Below are 17,442 nucleotides of genomic sequence, written 5' to 3' on the forward strand. Positions count from 1 at the left end.
AGTGGGAGCGGCCGTTACGGCGCGTGCCGCGGCCGGTAGGAGGGCACGTGCCCGTCCTCCTCGCGTGGCTCCTCGTGCGCCCAGAGGACGGGCGTTTGCTGTCCCGGCGCCACCCGGCCGCTCCCGCAGCGCGGGCCTCGGCGGCCTCCCCGTGAGCGCCCGGCCGCGGCAAGCGCCGCGGGGAGCCTGTGGCAGCCTGCACCCCTTCCTCTGGACGTAGCTCCCGGCTTTGCTCTCCCTGGGAGCCCACCGGCACTTCCCGTTCTCTCGCCTCGCCTGCCCTTAGAGACGCGGCCCGGCGCGGCGGGGCGGAGAGCGGCGGGGCGGGGGTGTGTCCTGCTCCCTGCCTGGGGTACAGGGTCTCCTCTGTCGGCCGGCAGCGGCTCAGTTGCTCGGCCGGCCCGGGGCGGGGTGAGCTCGCAGCTCGGCTGCCCAGGCGCCATGGCACGGGCAAGTTTGCCGCTGCTCCTGCTCCTGGCGGCGCTGGGCAGCCGAGGCCAGCCACCGCCGGCGCTGCAAAGAGGTACGGGGGAGCGGGGAGCCCGTGCCTCATTCGCTCCGGCCGGGGCCCGGGAGGACGTAGAGGGGAAGGCGACCTTGCCAGCGGCTCGGGAGTCCTTGCGGTGACGGGAGGGTCGGGGGGACAGGGACTGAGCGTGACAAGTAACCCCCAGCCTGTAGGGGGGACTGGGCGGGGTAGCGCTGCGAGGACAGCACGGCTGGTACCTCTCCGGGACACGGAGGGCGGCTGCGGCGCCGGGAGCGCAGCCCCCGGTCGGAGCCGCGGGCTCCCTCTCCGCCGAGCGGCGGCCGCCGCCGCTGCCCCGCCCCGGGGCAGGGCTGCCCGGCTTCGCGGGAGCTGCTGCAGAGGTCCCCGCGGGTCTGCGCCCACCGATATGCTCTGTCTCCCGTTAACTCTCTCGCACACGCTTTTATTAAGAAGCAGCGTCACAGTTCAGAGCATGGCAGATTAACTGCGTTGTGACCGAAGGCGGAGGGGCAAACCATACTTACTGTTGCTACAGTTGAGGGACAGCTGAACGGCATGCCCTGGTCCCCGAAGCGTCGCATAGTCTGTACAGGCTTATCTGTCGGCAGCCCTCTCCCCGTGTTGTGCCCATCTCTTGGCATCTCTGTGACCAGGGGAAGCTTGGTAGCCTGTATTGAAACAAATGCGGGCTGCTTGGGCTGCTTTTACTTAAGCTGACGATTTGGTTCACTTAGCCAGTAACAAAACTTTTCTCGGTGTTGAAAACTAACCACGACTGGATTGGGAACAGAATCAACTGAATTCTGCACAAGTAGTCAATTTCTTACACATACAATCATCTTCCTTTAGAGTGTTTAGATGTGTTGACACTAAGGGGTTTTTTGTTTGTTTGCTTTTTCAATTAGTGTTATGTGGAAAGATCAAGAAGGGTGATGATGGGAGAAATAAACTTTGTTGAATTTATCAGCTCACATAAGAAAGTCTTAAAACCATTCTTCAGCTCACAGTATTCCTTCTGGTGCCCGCGTTTGCTGCTCTTTACCTTTTTTGCTTCGTTAAAAAGAATTCAGTAAGGAAATACCATGGACGCGTTAAAATAAAACTAACTAACTAAATCCACCGGAATAACAGCTAGTTTCTCTTTGACCTTGATGTCACACTATAGGCTGAACACGGGATAAGGAATTTTTAAGGTTTAGGGTTCACTTTGGAAAACATGATGCACTCTCATTTCGTGAAAAATGTATCTCAAGCAGTTGACTCCTTAATACTAGTTTTACTGTGTGAAGATAACTGAGAGTTGATCAAGTATCTGTGTAGATAAAAAATCTCATCCTTAATTAGACTATGTTTAGATGGTGACTTATTGGTAAACATTGAAATCTGAGATTTTATAAGTAGAACATTTAAGATACAGTACATCATGCATTTTCCACTAGCTTTTCTTTTTTTTTTTTTTTTTTTTTGTCACCTGCAAGCCAATTCATTTTTCAGCTAGAAAAATACTGATTTGGCATTTCTTTTAATATTCTCTCTGTGTCACTCACATGCACACAGAGGAGCTTTTGGAGAATGTCCTTTTCTTTATGCACTATCTTCTTTTTGATAACCTCTACAGTGATCATTATTTTCCTTTTAAATGAGAAGTGGGTGTCTTAGGTGTTCATTTACTGCACTGTTGGTATTATGTTATAGCTGAGTTCTGGTAATTCCGTGAGGTGCAGTAGAACTGTTAATTAAATGCTAATAATGTGATGATGGGACCTTCTCAACCTGACAACTGAATTAAAGTGCTGGTCTGCCAAATTTTTAGGCCATTTGCTGTCTTCTAGATTTCTTTCTAAGATCTGTTACAGCTGCTAGGAGGTGCTAGCACTATGTAGATGTCACTATGTTGCCCAGGCAAAGAGGTAACAAACTCCTCTTTAATGCAAAACGTTTGAAAAGTCTGACTTCACTGAAGTCCCGAGGGGATTTTAACATGTTATGAGACCTGTGGTTTATGCCTTTAGACTCAGAACTTTTGTTTTTCCATTTAATATGTATTTAGTAATAACTATTACACTGGATGGTAAATATTGCTCTCGAATTGTTAGCACCAGTCAGATGTCTGCGAAGAAAATTATGTAACAAAGCTGCAATGCTTTAAAAACAGTATTTGAGACATCACAATGAATTCCCATGTTGCTTTTTTTTTTAGAACAGAACAGTTCAAGAACATTTTGCACCTCAAAGACAAGAACAGTCTGTAATTATTTTCTTTTCCTTTTTTTTTTTTTTTTTTTTTTTTTTTAAGTTGGTTGAAGATCTACTGTGTTCAGACAGAAACCTGGAGTTAATATTAAGTTTTGTGGTGTGTGCTTTTTGTGGGATTCTTTTTATTTTTTCCTTTTTTTTTTTTTTTGGTTTCATGTTATTTATTCTTCTGTTGTTTGAACACTAAGTAGTCATATTGAATTTCTCATAAAATCGAAGAATCAGAAAGGCTTGTGTATTGTGTAACACTGTTTTTTAAAGGTATACGTAACATGCGGTTAGGGTAAGCTTACTGAGGTGCTATATAATGTTCCTTTTGAATCTCAAGCCTTGATTCATCCTCTTTCCTGTGGATGTGAGAGAAACAAAATAGCAGTAGTTTAGAAATGAATAAGAAACTTGCTTTTGACCTTGAAGAATCCATCCTTTTCTTAAAAGGTCTAAGTAATCTATCATGAGAGGGAACTGAAGCTATGTATCTGCGAAAGGTGTGAATAGTAGGGACAGGAACATCTACTGCACAGTAACTCGATCTGTGGTGTCAGCTGCTGACATCCGTGGAGATAACTCATGGAGTACAGGTGTTTCTCAGTATCTCACAAATCGGAAGTATAAGTTGACTCCAAGAGCTGACATGTATAGGATGCTTATGAAGTCAAAGTGAAATTTCACACTTGAAAGAGAAACGGGGGGTGAATGTTAGCCTAGTGTTAGCAGAATATGACTGATGCCAGTCTGTGAAGCAATGAATGGTGGCAGGTTGGTCAATATTTTTAAATCTGTCTGTAGGTGTAAGTATTTAACATGAGTTTTTTGAGTTCATTTCAAAACTGTTCTCTCTGTTATGAATTGAGGAGTTGCAAAATTCCTTCCCACGTATGTACAGGTGTGCATATTGTACACTATACTCTGAAAAGTCAAGAGAGATAATGTGGCATAATTTTAATATTTCACATATTAAAGATTGTTGTGTGGACTTAGATTCTCTGCTTCTGGAGACAAACAGATGCTTATTTAATGTAATCTGGTAAAGCAGAAGTCAAGTCTCCTATTTATTTATAGGGACCTCTTTGGAGTAAGGTCAGTTTTCAAAAATGAACAACCTCCCTTTTCACCCAGCTGTAATCTTGATATAAAAGTCATTTCCATCATAGTTGATGGCATTTAACCATGCAAAACATTCTGCTGACTTTATTTGGAGAGTGGTACATGTAAATGGTTTAGTTGGTATTGGAAAGAATAATGTTGGTAAATTTGCATTCGACTTTCCTGAGCGAACAAGGCTTAGGTGATTCTGTTTATCAGCTTGCCCTCACCTGAATAAATTTTGAAGCTGTTTTCCAATATCAACCAAATTTGAAAGCAATGTAGAAATCTTTAAGCTAATCACTCAAAATCAATGACTATTTGTAAGAAAGAGCCCCAAAGTACTTTCTCTTCTGTGAGAGGAGAGGTAGAATTTAGTTGTTATCTAATCCATTCAGTCTGGTTGGTCAGTGTACGTGGGGCTCTGCCTTCAAAAATGTGAAGGAGAATATGCCAGTTCTGGAGGGTAGGGGGTCTTACAATGTGTAAAATTCTCTGTATTTTTTTTTTTTTTTTTAAAGGAGTTCTTCAATCCAGTTTCAGGATTTTATAGCAGATAACAAACCTTATTTGCTGAAGGTATACTGCAGTATAGCACATTCTACGTATACCCTTTTTACCCATTTTAAATGCTACTCAGTAGTTTTGCAGGTAGACTTTTGGTGATCTGGAAATTATGACTTTTGTTTCTTTTTTATTATTTTTTTTACATGTATGTATACAAGACAGATATTGATCAGTTCTAGAAACTCTCTAAGGAGCATTTACTGCTGCCTGATTAACAAGGATTAACCAACCCCAAAATTTTGGGAGATGCTGCTCTCAGAAATATGTTGTGATGGCTTGTAACTTCTTACTTTAAAGCTGTTGTCCATATTATTTTCTTATAATCTAGTAACTGGTTGAGGAAGTGAAAGCTGAGGGTATTATTACGTGTTTCAGGTTTAGAATGTGAGAAAGGAAAACATAGTAATTAAAGGGCAACCTAAGGTATTAGAAATAGGTAAAATTGCCCAGACTGACTGGAGACATGAATCTGTGTGTGTTTTTTGTGTACATGCTTTAACTTGAAATAACCACAGTCAAAATGAATGAGGTAGCTCTTGTACAAGAATGTGTGAATTTCTCCAAGTAATAAATAAAAACATAAGATGCACTTTAAGTTTAAAATCCTTATTATTATTTTTTCCTCCTACAAGTTTTTTTACAGTAGTCTTTCTTATTGGGCTTGAAATACTAAAATCAGAACAGTGATTCTTTAACCTGTTCCAAAATCTGCTTTAAAATAATACAGCAAACAATCATTTTTAATTCATTCAGACTGGAGGAAGGAATCCACCCACACATGTTCTAATTTCTTATCCAGCTACTTGGCCTGACAGTTGTTGGAGATTATAGTAGTTTAGAATAAGAAACAGCATGAATTCCTGGTGCAGGGTTGTGGGTTTTTTTCCCTTCTTTTCTTTTGTTTTCCCCCCAAAGTCCACACTCCGTATATTTGTAGGTCAGGAGTGGTAACAGGACACAAATACATGCAAACGTGAACCGGTATGTATACCTGATCATCTCCTTTTCTTTCTCAAGTGTTTTACATAATAAGCCCTTAATTAATGGATATTTTTCTTCCTAAATAGGAGTTCTGTCTAAAATATCTGAGAGCTTGTATGTCACATGCTGACAACACAGGCCACACCAACAATAGTACAGACCAAATTTTGCTTACAGGTATGAAAGACAGACAAAAATGTTATGTTTGCTAAACTTCATGTTGACTCCATCCATGTCTTTGAAACAGGAAATGGCATTTCTTGATGTTTACCAATAAAGCTAGTTCATGAGCTGGCTCTTGCTGATCACTACCTTTTTTTCTTTTTCTTTTTTTCCCTTAGGATTTATTTTGATTAGAAAAATTATAATATTTACATAAAAAGTAACTTTAATTTGTGTGACTTTTGTTCTGAGAAATAACCACGATCTCTTGGGATTCTTGCAAAACTCAAAACAGATAGCTGTTACTACCCTAAATTTTTTCAGCAGTTCAGTCTCCATTAGTTACACCTTAGCATCACAAGGATTTTCCTAGGCTCTGCTCCCTGCCAGATTCCTCTAGCAGACATTATCTTTGAATCAGACCTTGTAATAACATTAGACTGTAAAGCAGCTGTAGCAGTATTATGCCAGGGAACTCTTGTGAAACTTTAGGAAGAATAATGAACATTCTTGCAGAGTGGATTATCCAAATACCGTTCCAATGCCCTGTTCTGTCCCAACTGACATGTGTATCTACTACTGTCATAATTCATGGATTTAAGATGTAATAAAAAGGAAAATTACCAAGAAGTGAACAAAACAGGATTAAAAAAAAATAATTATACCTATATCATGGGTTTTTTTTGTAGCAAATGACAGTATCTTGACTTTCTTCACCTACCCAAGTAGTGTGGGCAGTCTTTGAAGTCAGAAAGAATCAGAGAACTCTTCATCACAAAAATTTGGAAAATGGCTCTAAACATACTGTGTATTTCCCGCTGCTGTGGGAAAAATAAGCAAAGGTGGGGATTGGCCATCAGGAATTTAGAGGTCCAAGAAAAAGATATCAAGAGGCACTGTTCTTTTGCACACTTCCAGTGAGAGCTGATTTAGGATTTAATTTGGTTTTCTATGCCACCTTGTCAGATGAACCCTGAGAGTTTTAGATGCCACTTTCACTTGGGCTAATTTTGTTTTTTGATATCAGATGCTGAACATGGCAGTGTATTCCTCTGTTTATGCTAGCTGTTAAACAGCCTGTATTCCTGTTTGACAGAAATACCTGGATAATCTCTGTTACAGGGAAATGCATTCTATATAAACTTTTGTGGAGTGTATCCTGCACTGAAAATGTAGAACTACTGCTATACATTTGTTGGTAAATAACTTTTTGGCTGGGAGAAGGTATGAATAAATAGCATTATTTGTACATATTACTGTGTTTCTGAATATGCATGATAAAATACTATGTTGCAGTGATATATTTTTTTGTGCGTTCTCTAAATCTGTCTGCAGTGGTAGGGAATATGAGTAGTCTGGATTCCTCTGACAGCCAGAGAGCTCTATGAAACTAGAAGAAATCCGTGCCTTTTAAAGAATGCAGAGTAACATAAATAAAACATACAGGGCTTTTGAGTTTGATATGTGAAACCACGAGGAATAGAACTGGTGTGTTTGTGCAAGTCCCAGAGCTGGTGATTTGAGTGTGACTCAGCTGCACATCTGACTTAGTTGTGTGAATTATGCATGCATTTTTTGCAGTGGTAACAAAAATAGGATTGCAGAGCATCAAAAGTACACTTCATGCGTTTAGCCTTGAGCCATTATTGACAATACTGAATTTGTTAATATTACCTGAAAAAATAAGTTCTTGGTACCATTTCATTCCTGTGGATATTTTTTTGTCACCTTTTACAACAATTGTGGAAAAATGCCAGTTGTGAATATAAGAATTCCCATACACAGTACATGGCATAAAACAGGACATTTCTTATTTGCTTTGGTTTTGGTATAATTGGGGAATGTTTTCTATTAATCATTCCTTTTCAAAGAAGAATGAGCCCTCACACAAGAAGGCTTTCTTTACCATGGGAAAAAAAACCCCACACATTTGATTGAAAAATATATTTGTAGTATGCATGCTGAATTCTTTTAAGCACAGTGTCTTCCTACAGCCGGGCACAGCCTTCTGAATTAGTTCTACTGTACTAAGGTTGCGTGTTGTGTGGGTTTAGGGTCTGTGTAAGTGTGCTTCTCCCTCCTAGTTGCTTTTGGTATACTTATATAGTAAATATTGCAAATATATTCTAAATTCAGGGTAGGTGGGAAGCTTTTACATGCATACCCTATAATAACTGATTATGCATGCAACTTCACTGTCCTCCCCCAGCTGCATCTTTGACATGGAGAATAAGGCAGTCATTTGCCAACAAAATTAATAGTTAAATGCATGTATCATCTTTACAGTTTGTTAACTACAGGGGAAAAAACACTGAGCCTGCTTACCATATTGGTAGGTGTTATTTAAAAGTGACTTTGAAGCTCATAGTTTAATTGGTGAGAGACCTTTTGTGACATAGAAAAGTGATGGGAAAAACAATAGTAATAGTAAATAATAGTAATAATAATAATAATAATCATCAAGAGCTTGAGTCAGTTGTTGGGGAAATTAGACACTGTCCCAGAAAAATAAAGTGGAACTCAAGTTGTTACACTTAGTCATTTGTCTGTTCATTGCTGTCTGCAAGAATGAAAATAAAAATAGTTATATATTCTGCAAGATGACTGCTAATAAACAAAGCTTTTTTTGCTTCAGGATTAACCATTGCTGATATTAAGCCTTCTCTTTGTCTTCCAGGCTCTTTAGGATTAAAATAGAAGTGCCATATAACCAGAAGATGATATGATGCTGGCTCACGTGTATAAAGTAGTTCAAAAGAAAAATTGTGGTGATAAGCAAACTAATGAAAGACAGACAGAAATTTTTGATTGTGTTTAGCATTACAGAAGATACAGACAACTAATGTCCTCAGGGTTTTTATCTAAACAGCAGATACAGGAAGATAGAAATGCTGGTTTATTAAGTTATTCAGTTTTGGGTGTAGGATTTATTGTTGGCATGAAAATGCTTGTCGAGTCAGCTTGGATATAGGTTTGTTAAGGCAGATGAGTGGTATCAGCTCAGTAGCTCTAGAGGAGATAGGTATTTAAATTTGAGATTTATGGAAGGATGTAAAGAACTTGGTGTGAAAGCGCTGATAGAGTAATGACTATATAACTGATTGTTGAACAGGTTGTATGAACAGCCTCATTAGAGGGGAAATGAAAGCTGGCAAATATGATGCTAATATTTAAAAAGGTCTCATACAGTGACCTTGTAACTATAGTTTTAGAGATGAACACATTTGTGACATGGTAAAGAATAGAATTAGTACACGCATAAATATGTTGTGCTGGAAAGAGCGAAGTGGGTTTTGTATATTATATGGATCAGCCTTCAACGCATTTGTATTAGACATATTAATAAGCGCTATTATAATAGACTTGGGGTTTTAGAAGTGCATTTGACAACATGTCTGAGTACCTTAATCTATGATATCATAGAAAAAAAAAGAAAGAACTCAATTTTTAGAAGAATTCACAAAGATTTTGACAGGTTATAGTGCCTAGTTGGGATGGAATTAATCTTAAATTGAATTGATAAATATGAACATCAGTTACATCTGAAGCTATTAAGTAATTTGTTATAATACTAGCAGTGATCTGCAGAACCTCTGTCCTTCAATTAGCATGAGAAAATGCAACATTCAGTTCAACAGGGGTACAGTTAATTTCTTATGCCTCAGTTATTAAAGAAACAGTAAGGGGCAAGTGTTCTGCCTTATTTGTGAGCTGCTATCAGCCCTCAGGAATTCCAGTTCTGCAGATGATAATTTATAGGCCAACACTTTTCATGTGAATCTCTTCATCTGTATGGAAGATGGGATAATTTGTAGGCAGTGTGCTTCAAAAATGGTGAAATCTCTTGTAGTTTGAATATAGATACTTCTTTTAATCTTCTACCTCAGTTCTGTGCTTTTATGAAACAAAACAGTTGCACATTTATAATGAAATAAATTCTCATTGTCTCACTTTTCCTCTATTTTAGTTGTAAATATTTTCATAGGAAGACGTGCCTGGAAACATGAAGATTCACAGTGCAGAAAATACAGAAAATACAGGCAGATTGGATAACTTAGGAAAAGTAAGGCATAAACAGTTTTGGTATGATTTCTTGCCTTGTTGATAAATGCAAAGTGAAAACCACCTCTACTATAACATGCATAATGTGAACTTTAACCGCTACCTCTCCTCTGTTATTACCATCCTTTATTTATGGCAATTTGCACTTGCAGTCCAGAAAGCCAACCATATTGTGGGCTGCATCAAAAGTGTGACCAGCAGATCAAGAAGGGTGATTCTCCCCTTCTGCTCTGGTCCTGTGAGACCCCACCTGGAGCACTGTGTCCAGCTCTAGGGCCCCCAGCATAAGAAGCACAAGGCTAATGGCTTTAAATTGAAAGAGGGTAGATTTAGATTAGATATGAGGAAGGAATTCTTCACCATGAGGCTGGTGAGGCACTGGAATAGGTTACCCAGAGAAGCTGTGGATGCCACATCCCTGGAAGAGTTGGATGGGGCTTTGAGCAATCTGGTCTAGTGTAAAGTATCCCTGCCCATGGCAGGGAGGTTGGAACTAGGTGATCTTTAAGGTCTCTTCCAACCTAAACCATTCTATGATTCTATGTTTATATGTTGCTGTTGTGACAACAGAGTTTTCTTCCCGGTAACTGTTGAATGGGCTGTCAGTTTTGTGCAAAAGGAGCTGAGTGGCTGAGCAGTGTGTGCCTAAGATTACTTGATGGACCCCTAGTGTGACTAGAGCAGCATTCCTACTGCTCAGGTGCATGACTTTGAACATGGTATGTGAAGGGCACTGTTTTAGACTCTTCTTGTGCCATAGAATAGGGTTGTTTCTAGGAGAATTTTGCATGGTAAGAAAATAAGTATTTCAAATTAATTGAAAATCCATCGATGAATTTAGCCCTTGATGAATTAATCCATTAATTGATCTAAGTATCTCTGTAATATAACATTTAGTTTCAAAGTGAGGCAACATTATTAAGACAGTGTAGAACGAGTTGAAATTACTCTGCTCAATCTGTTTCATAAACTCAAGTAATTATTAAATTTCATGTTAAAAATCCATTATATTCTGTAGAGCAGACCTTTAAATCACTTTTGAAATTAGTTTCAAAATGTAGCATCTGTCTACAGTATGACAGTTCCTGTACAATTATTTTCTAGAAGTGAAACAGAACTTATATATTCCCTGGTAAACCAAATCCACAGAGAGTCCAAGGAAGTAATTTGTTTTCATTCACTACCTGATTTTCGTATATGACTGTTATTTGAAATATCTTGAGTAAAATACCTAATATTGTGTGATGTGCACTTATTTTAGTGTGAAAGTTAGGTTTGTTTGAAGTTCTGGTGAAATTCTTATTGATTTCCTCGTGGCAAAAAATTGATTTCCAGTCCTTATAAAGGGAGCATACAACCCAGAATGTAACATTTTGTTCTGTCTTAATGTTCTGCTGAACATATGTGTGTAAGCAGTTTATTTCTACAATGACTGGAAGAATAAGAGGAGCCAGAGGGTCCCAGAGCTGTCAGAATGAATAGATAAACTGAAGCATTAGCTATAGTTGAAAATTAGGGAGTTGCTACAGAGAGCTATTAAGATACATCTAGTATTGTTTCGTGTTTAAATGAGGCTTTGTTTCTTTCTTTGTATCAGCTTCGTTGACTTTATAGCTGTACCAAACAGTGAACAAGAACAATTAGCTTTTAAGATAAACTAATTGTTGAAATAGCATGCAAGGGGAAGTTCTTTAAAATGATGCATACAGATTCATAGTAATCTCTTCTGTTAGGAATGAAACCTTTCTGTGTCCCCACTGAGATGTTTTCACTGTATCAGCTGGGCTGAAGAAACAGCTGTTATAAATCTGTGAGGATCAAAATATTGATTGGCATGTCATCAGATGCTACTTCTAGAATCCCACTCTTCTCTTTTATGAACATTAATCACTCCTACACAAGCACTTAGGAGTTTATGTATGTTTTATGAAAAACTTGATCAGTGGTAATTTCAACTAGGTATGTGTACAAATAATTCTTGTAATTTTTACCAGTGCAAAGAAACTTCAGCAAAGCATTCAGCCTTTTTTGGATAGAAAGTCTTAAGAAGCAAGCTTAAGCTTTTAGAGGCTTATTCTAAAATAATTTAGATTATTTTTTATTAACAAAGCTTATTGTAGCTGGCATCTTATTTTAGATTTTACGGTAGGTTTCATGTGTAAAAGTGTATTTAGGCTTATTTGACCTAAAGAGATTTTTAAGGTATTGTGCTTGTCACCCTTAGTTTCCACTAACATACATAATTAACATGAAAGTATTTGTTTTAAGTAATTTACCTTTTCTTTTTTTTCTTAAATTAGCAAACACACACACATGCACGCACACACATGCACACACAATGTTTTCTTCCTGTATATCTTTGTAGCTTTGTTCTAAAACAAACCCTGAAATTTTAACGTGTTTTAACTCCAGTTATTGTTAGTGGATGTTATATCCTACTAAAATCTTCCAAATTCTTATCTCAATTTTTGTCCCCCGTGTACTGTACCATACAATGGAAGACTTTGGTTTCATCACAATATATGTCGCTTTACCTAAGATGCAACATATATGATGTTTAGAATTACTGCATATTACTAAGCTGCATTAAAATTCCAGCTGAATTGCTTCTCTAGGACTTCCAGATTTCGGGAACAGTTTTCAGTGAATTTGTGTTTTTAATACTAGACTATGGATATAGGCCTGAGATACAGACTATGTAGTTTAAAGTAGACAGATTGGCCGCTAGACATGGCCTAGCTGTGGCAATATAGACTGATTTACTGTAAGGAGAAAAAAATAAGGAGATTGTAGCTATTCTGATGTACTTGGCTTTTTTAAACAGTATTTTAAAGAACATTCTAGACTAGAGAAGGTCGTATTTCCCACCGTTGTAAGAAGCCTTTTGTGTTCCAGTATTATTATTATTCTTCCATCCCCTTTTGCTATGGAACATCTCTGCGTAACTTCCATTAAATGGAAATTACTTGTATCTATCTAGAATAGATGTGTACTGGGAAGGTGAGTTAAGCTGTTCTTTCCACATTCATAAATGAAGCATCTATACTGCTATTTAGGTAAGTGCCTTGTGCTTTTATATAGTGGGTGTGTAATGGAATACTAAATTAATTTTATTGTTCTTCTAACATTATTAAATCTAGTAGGTTCATGATTTCCACCGTCAGAAGAACTTATCCTTGAATCTTGAACCTTGAAAGTTTTCTTTGTACAAGGCCTGAAAGAAAAAGATGAGTTACACCTTGATTAGTTTGTTCATGGTTCAGTCTTCAGCTTGATAAAAAAAAAGGCTCAAGGGGATTATTTCAGTGTATCCAGAAACAGAAGTAGTGTTTGTGGATAGTCTGTTGTTGCATTCAATTATATGAAATGTGTGATGTGGGACTATTTGTTTTCTTTAAAATCTGTAACTGATCTTCTTGAATCATACTGACCCAAACAGAGAGAGGCTGGGGTCAGGTTTCCTTCCCAGGTATGAGTATTCCAGCACAATATTAAAGGAAACTCTTCTGGCTAATAGTTTTTAAATAGTGCATGCCATTATGTACAGATATGTATATTTCAAATATATCCTGTTATTGCAGTCATTGTGAATATGAATGATGAGCTCCCCACATGTATCAGTTGACTAGAAAAATAGCAACATGACAAGTATGTGTTTTTAAATGTGATATTTGTGTTAAGGCAATCCACAGTGATGTGGAGAGGATGGTGAAGCTTCCTCCATAAAGTGCTGTGTAAATAGAGATACTGTCCTTTACTTAAGACTGCTACACTTTAAATGTTCTTATTCTACAAATGCTTACATGGTCAGTATGGGACTTTTGAAAAATATCCAGTTATTGTTATTAGTGGAATGCTTTGTGTTTGCAGGGTCAGACCCTGGAAGGACAAGTAATGCATGAAGGATGTAGAAGTTTAGTGGCTTTCTAAATCAGGTCACAGTATATTTTTTTGCCTTTACTAATAAGCTCTTGCGACCTTGATATTTGAACAACATAAACAGGAAGTTATAAATTTAAATAAAGATTAAAAAGTAATATCCTAGATTTGCATCTGTATTTTATTACCAGTCTTAAGATACTACCCAGAGCAACAGCATGCAGCATGAGAAATCTGATAATGTGAATCTTTCAACCTTATGCACTCTAATCTGAGTGTGGTTTCCTGTAGTATTGCTGATACGCCAGATAAAACAAGCTTGGATCCAAAATCAACCTCTGTTATAAATGGATGCTCTCTGTTATCCCTGCTTGTCCTGTAATCTGTGATTAACTGTTCCCTATCACAAAGGGAAAAACATTATTGTATTCAGTTTTGTGTGTAGACTCACTTCCAAATGATAAACGGTTGCAATTCACATGACTGTTTAGTTCAAGTGCAGTTAAGTATTATTTTATGCTACATTTAAGTATAGAAATACTATTATTCAAAGCAGCATCTTCAGGATAACTGTTTTCATGTTTCTTCAGAGGCAGTGAAACTTTTCATCATGGTGATGAAATTACTGTGATTTGGCTTCCTCAAAGTAAGCATTTTTTTTTCATTTAGTTGAAGTGGTGTACGACAGATTGCATTGTCTGTAGAATTAAACTCTTAGAACAAAATAAAATTATTTATTTTGCTGTTTCTGAGTGCAGAATAGAATTTGTGAATAAAAATACCAGGATCTGGTCCCTTTCTTTTTTTCTGCCTGTGCAGACTTCCATCAGAAGTTTAGATGTGAATTCCAAAATCAACATTTCATTATTTCACTGAGAGAGCTTTTGTGCCTTTCTCCTCTAAAATATGTAGAGTTACTCATTAGCCTAGTCTCACTTAAGGATTTTCATATTTTTAAAGAATCAAGAAAGGTTTGAGAGGAGTGCTGCTGTCTCTTATGCTAGAAATGTCCTAATGTTATATTGTTTTTCTGAAAACTCAATAAGGCAATTCAGAAGCATAACCAAAAAAATAAAGCTACCAAAGCTACCACAGAAACCCAGGCCACTGAGACATTAAGTGCTGGGGAAAGTATATATACCATTTAACATTAGGCATGTAGCTTGATTAGGCAGATATTCTTTCTATCAGTCATTAATATAGTTATTTTGTTTTGTGCAGCACTTCACAGTACAAGTTGAGGAGCTCTGATTTGTCTTCTGAAGGAGATTTGCTCTTAACTAAAGGTAGAGATAACTCCCCCAATTTAAGCACTTTACTTTCTTGTCTGATATCCTGATATCCTGAAAACAAGGCAGGTGATGAGGAAAGAACTAATATAAGTGAATAGTGGATTATATAATTAGTAATGGAGACAAATCCTGTAGAGATAGAAAGGCAAAGAAAGAGTAACGCTGAGAAGAATATTGGTGAAGTAAACAGTATACCTCTCATGTTAAAAGACTAAGCTAGTCTACGTGGCTGAAAAATCTTGCTTACTTATGTTCTCTGGACAGGAGAACAGATGAAGTGAAGTAGAAATAACCTACTCCCTCTCTCTCCTTCTCAACTACTTTTGGATTTGGGTCAGTGTCCTTGGAAATGGAAAACAGGGATTTAGATCCCTTTGGACAAATATAAATTCTCTGTATGGAAGCTATTCAGTTTGTTTTAGCAATGAATTGCTGACACCTTATTAGCTGTGGAAGAGTGACAATATTCACAAATTATGTACCACTTGGTGAAGGTGACAATAACTGAAGTCTTAGAAAGTGAGGAATTAGTAGTGTAGTTGAAATAACCAGAACTGAAACTGAAGACTGAAGTTGAAATAACCAGAACTGAAACAAGCTAGAAGCTGAGACCTACTTTTTTAAACTTAAATCTTGCCTTTTTTTTTTCTTTTAAACTCTGTTATTTTTGAGTACTACAGAATGGTCATATTTTTTTTACACCTTGCTACAAGTACTGGAGGCAAACAAAAGTTTATATGACATACAAGGAGATAGAACTAAAGTTTTCAGTGGTAAATCTGGTAATAGAAAGAAACTGACAATGTTTTCTGTAGCCACTTTATTACATAGCTATATTCACTGAGAGTTAGAGACATGGTTTTAATTTGCTTTATAGCTTAGCTTTTCTGTGAAGAAATTGCATCAGTAAAATACTACTTCCAGTTGTAGTTATGGTTCAGTGATATTGGTTAAAGATTTCTATTATGAAAGGAGGAGGAAGCATATTTCTAGTTCTCATTTTGAAATGCATGTAGGTTGAATTCAGGAAATAAGTATGATTGTGACTTTTTTGTAAACCCAAGGGGAGAAAAGAGCAGGAAACACTTATTCTTTTTATAGTGGAACAGTGTTAAAAGGATAGCTTTCATCCTGTAATAATTTAATTTCATCTGATCTAGATAATACAGACAATTCAGCATGCACATAAATTGAGGCCTGTAAAATGTTCTGTATACTATAGGGATACAGTGTCAGGGAAGAGAGGTTGAAAACATGGCAGCTGTGGTATACTGAGAACTACATGCCTAGGAACTTGGGATGGCAGAAATACCCTTCAAATGTTGCTGTAGGAAGTTGATTGATTCATTTTTTCTCAGCTACTTTAATTTCTATCTTTCTGAAAATAAACTAGCCCAAGAAATCAGAATAATATCTGGAACTTGGTTTCTGTATTTATAAGGCAAAGATAGTACCTAATGCCAAACAATGATGTCTTAAAGTTAATTGAGATTTTCTGTATTATTACTAGACCATCCAGATTTGCAAGAACTGGCATATAGACCAAATATGCTAGAACACACATAACTGGTAGACAACTTTCCATGGCTATTCCCTTTTTTCTTTCCTCCTCCTGTCCCAGTGGAATCCCATAATATTTTTGGGTGGCATGGAGGGCGTTTAAGATCTAGTAGGTTCCTTGTAAAGACTGTGATTTTTAACAAGGGATGGGTTGCTACATGTGTCATGAAGCTTTCTGGGGAAAAGTGGGAAAGTCTTCAGTTCTTTTCTCAAATCTCCAGGGCCACAGGATGTGATTGAAATTTTTGGAAACCTGATTTTTTGTTATAAAATGGAAATACTTTGTACAGAAAGAAAGGAAAAAAGAAGATTGCATTTGTGTAGCATGACAAACTCTCAGCCTTGTTGTGAAAGGAGCAGCTGGGATCTCCATTACCTTCAGAGAATAGGTGTGGTTCATGCTTAGTACTTCACTGGATTTGTGTAATTCTGTTTGAAAGGAACTTGGCTATCTTGCCACTGAACTTCAACAAACAAAATCTAATGTAGCTGTTTTCCTTTGAGATTTGCTTGTACTTTCTATCTAGAGCTGAGCCAACAGATGATTCCTTGCCTCAATAGTATCACACATGACAAACAACTGTTATTGGGAAGTCTACTTATCCTTTTGAGTACATGAATTGCAATTATGCGTGGGCTGGAGGTTAATGCTGAGATCACGACCACTGTGGAGAGTTCTTTCGGTACCTGTGGCCAGTGGGCTAGCACAATTTAATGCCTTTTCAGCATGCTTAAATTTTAGCATGTAGAGATTTGAGAAGGGGCTTGAGAACTGTGAGAGGCAGGGTTAGTGGAGCTTACAACTCTCCGCAACATGTGGAACATATATAAAGTTACCTGATAATTGAAGGATTCAATGAACATTTTTAAGTAATGTCTTTAAGGTCAGATGAAATCCAGATACCTGTTTTTTAAAGCCTTTTATTAGAATTTAATCCTTTTTAATTGGATGAAAGAGACACAGTAAAGTTTTCTTTTTCTAAAAAAAAAAATGTAGGTCCTCGTGGGTGTAATGAGCAATTGTGGACACTTGATATACTGTTTGCACTCCATAGAGTCTGGATACTTTTTCAAGATATTGGAGGCCTACTGAGTCTCTTTTCTTGA

The 17,442-nt window shown here is 37.8% G+C and overlaps 1 protein-coding gene across 1 annotated transcript in view; it reads left to right on the forward strand.

Moving 5' to 3' along the window:
* Positions 1 to 441: 441 nt before the first annotated feature.
* Positions 442 to 17,442, forward strand: part of LAMA2 (laminin subunit alpha 2) — a gene marked incomplete at its 5' end in the record, with an annotated part of 356,160 nt that continues 339,159 nt past the window's right edge. The window contains one exon of the mRNA XM_080342611.1: positions 442 to 523. Coding sequence (XP_080198737.1) covers positions 442 to 523 — 82 coding nt within the window. The remainder of the gene's footprint in view (positions 524 to 17,442) is intronic.

Source organism: Nesoenas mayeri, assembly GCF_963082525.1.
Source record: "Nesoenas mayeri genome assembly, chromosome: 3".
NCBI classification, from domain to species: Eukaryota; Metazoa; Chordata; class Aves; order Columbiformes; family Columbidae; genus Nesoenas; species Nesoenas mayeri.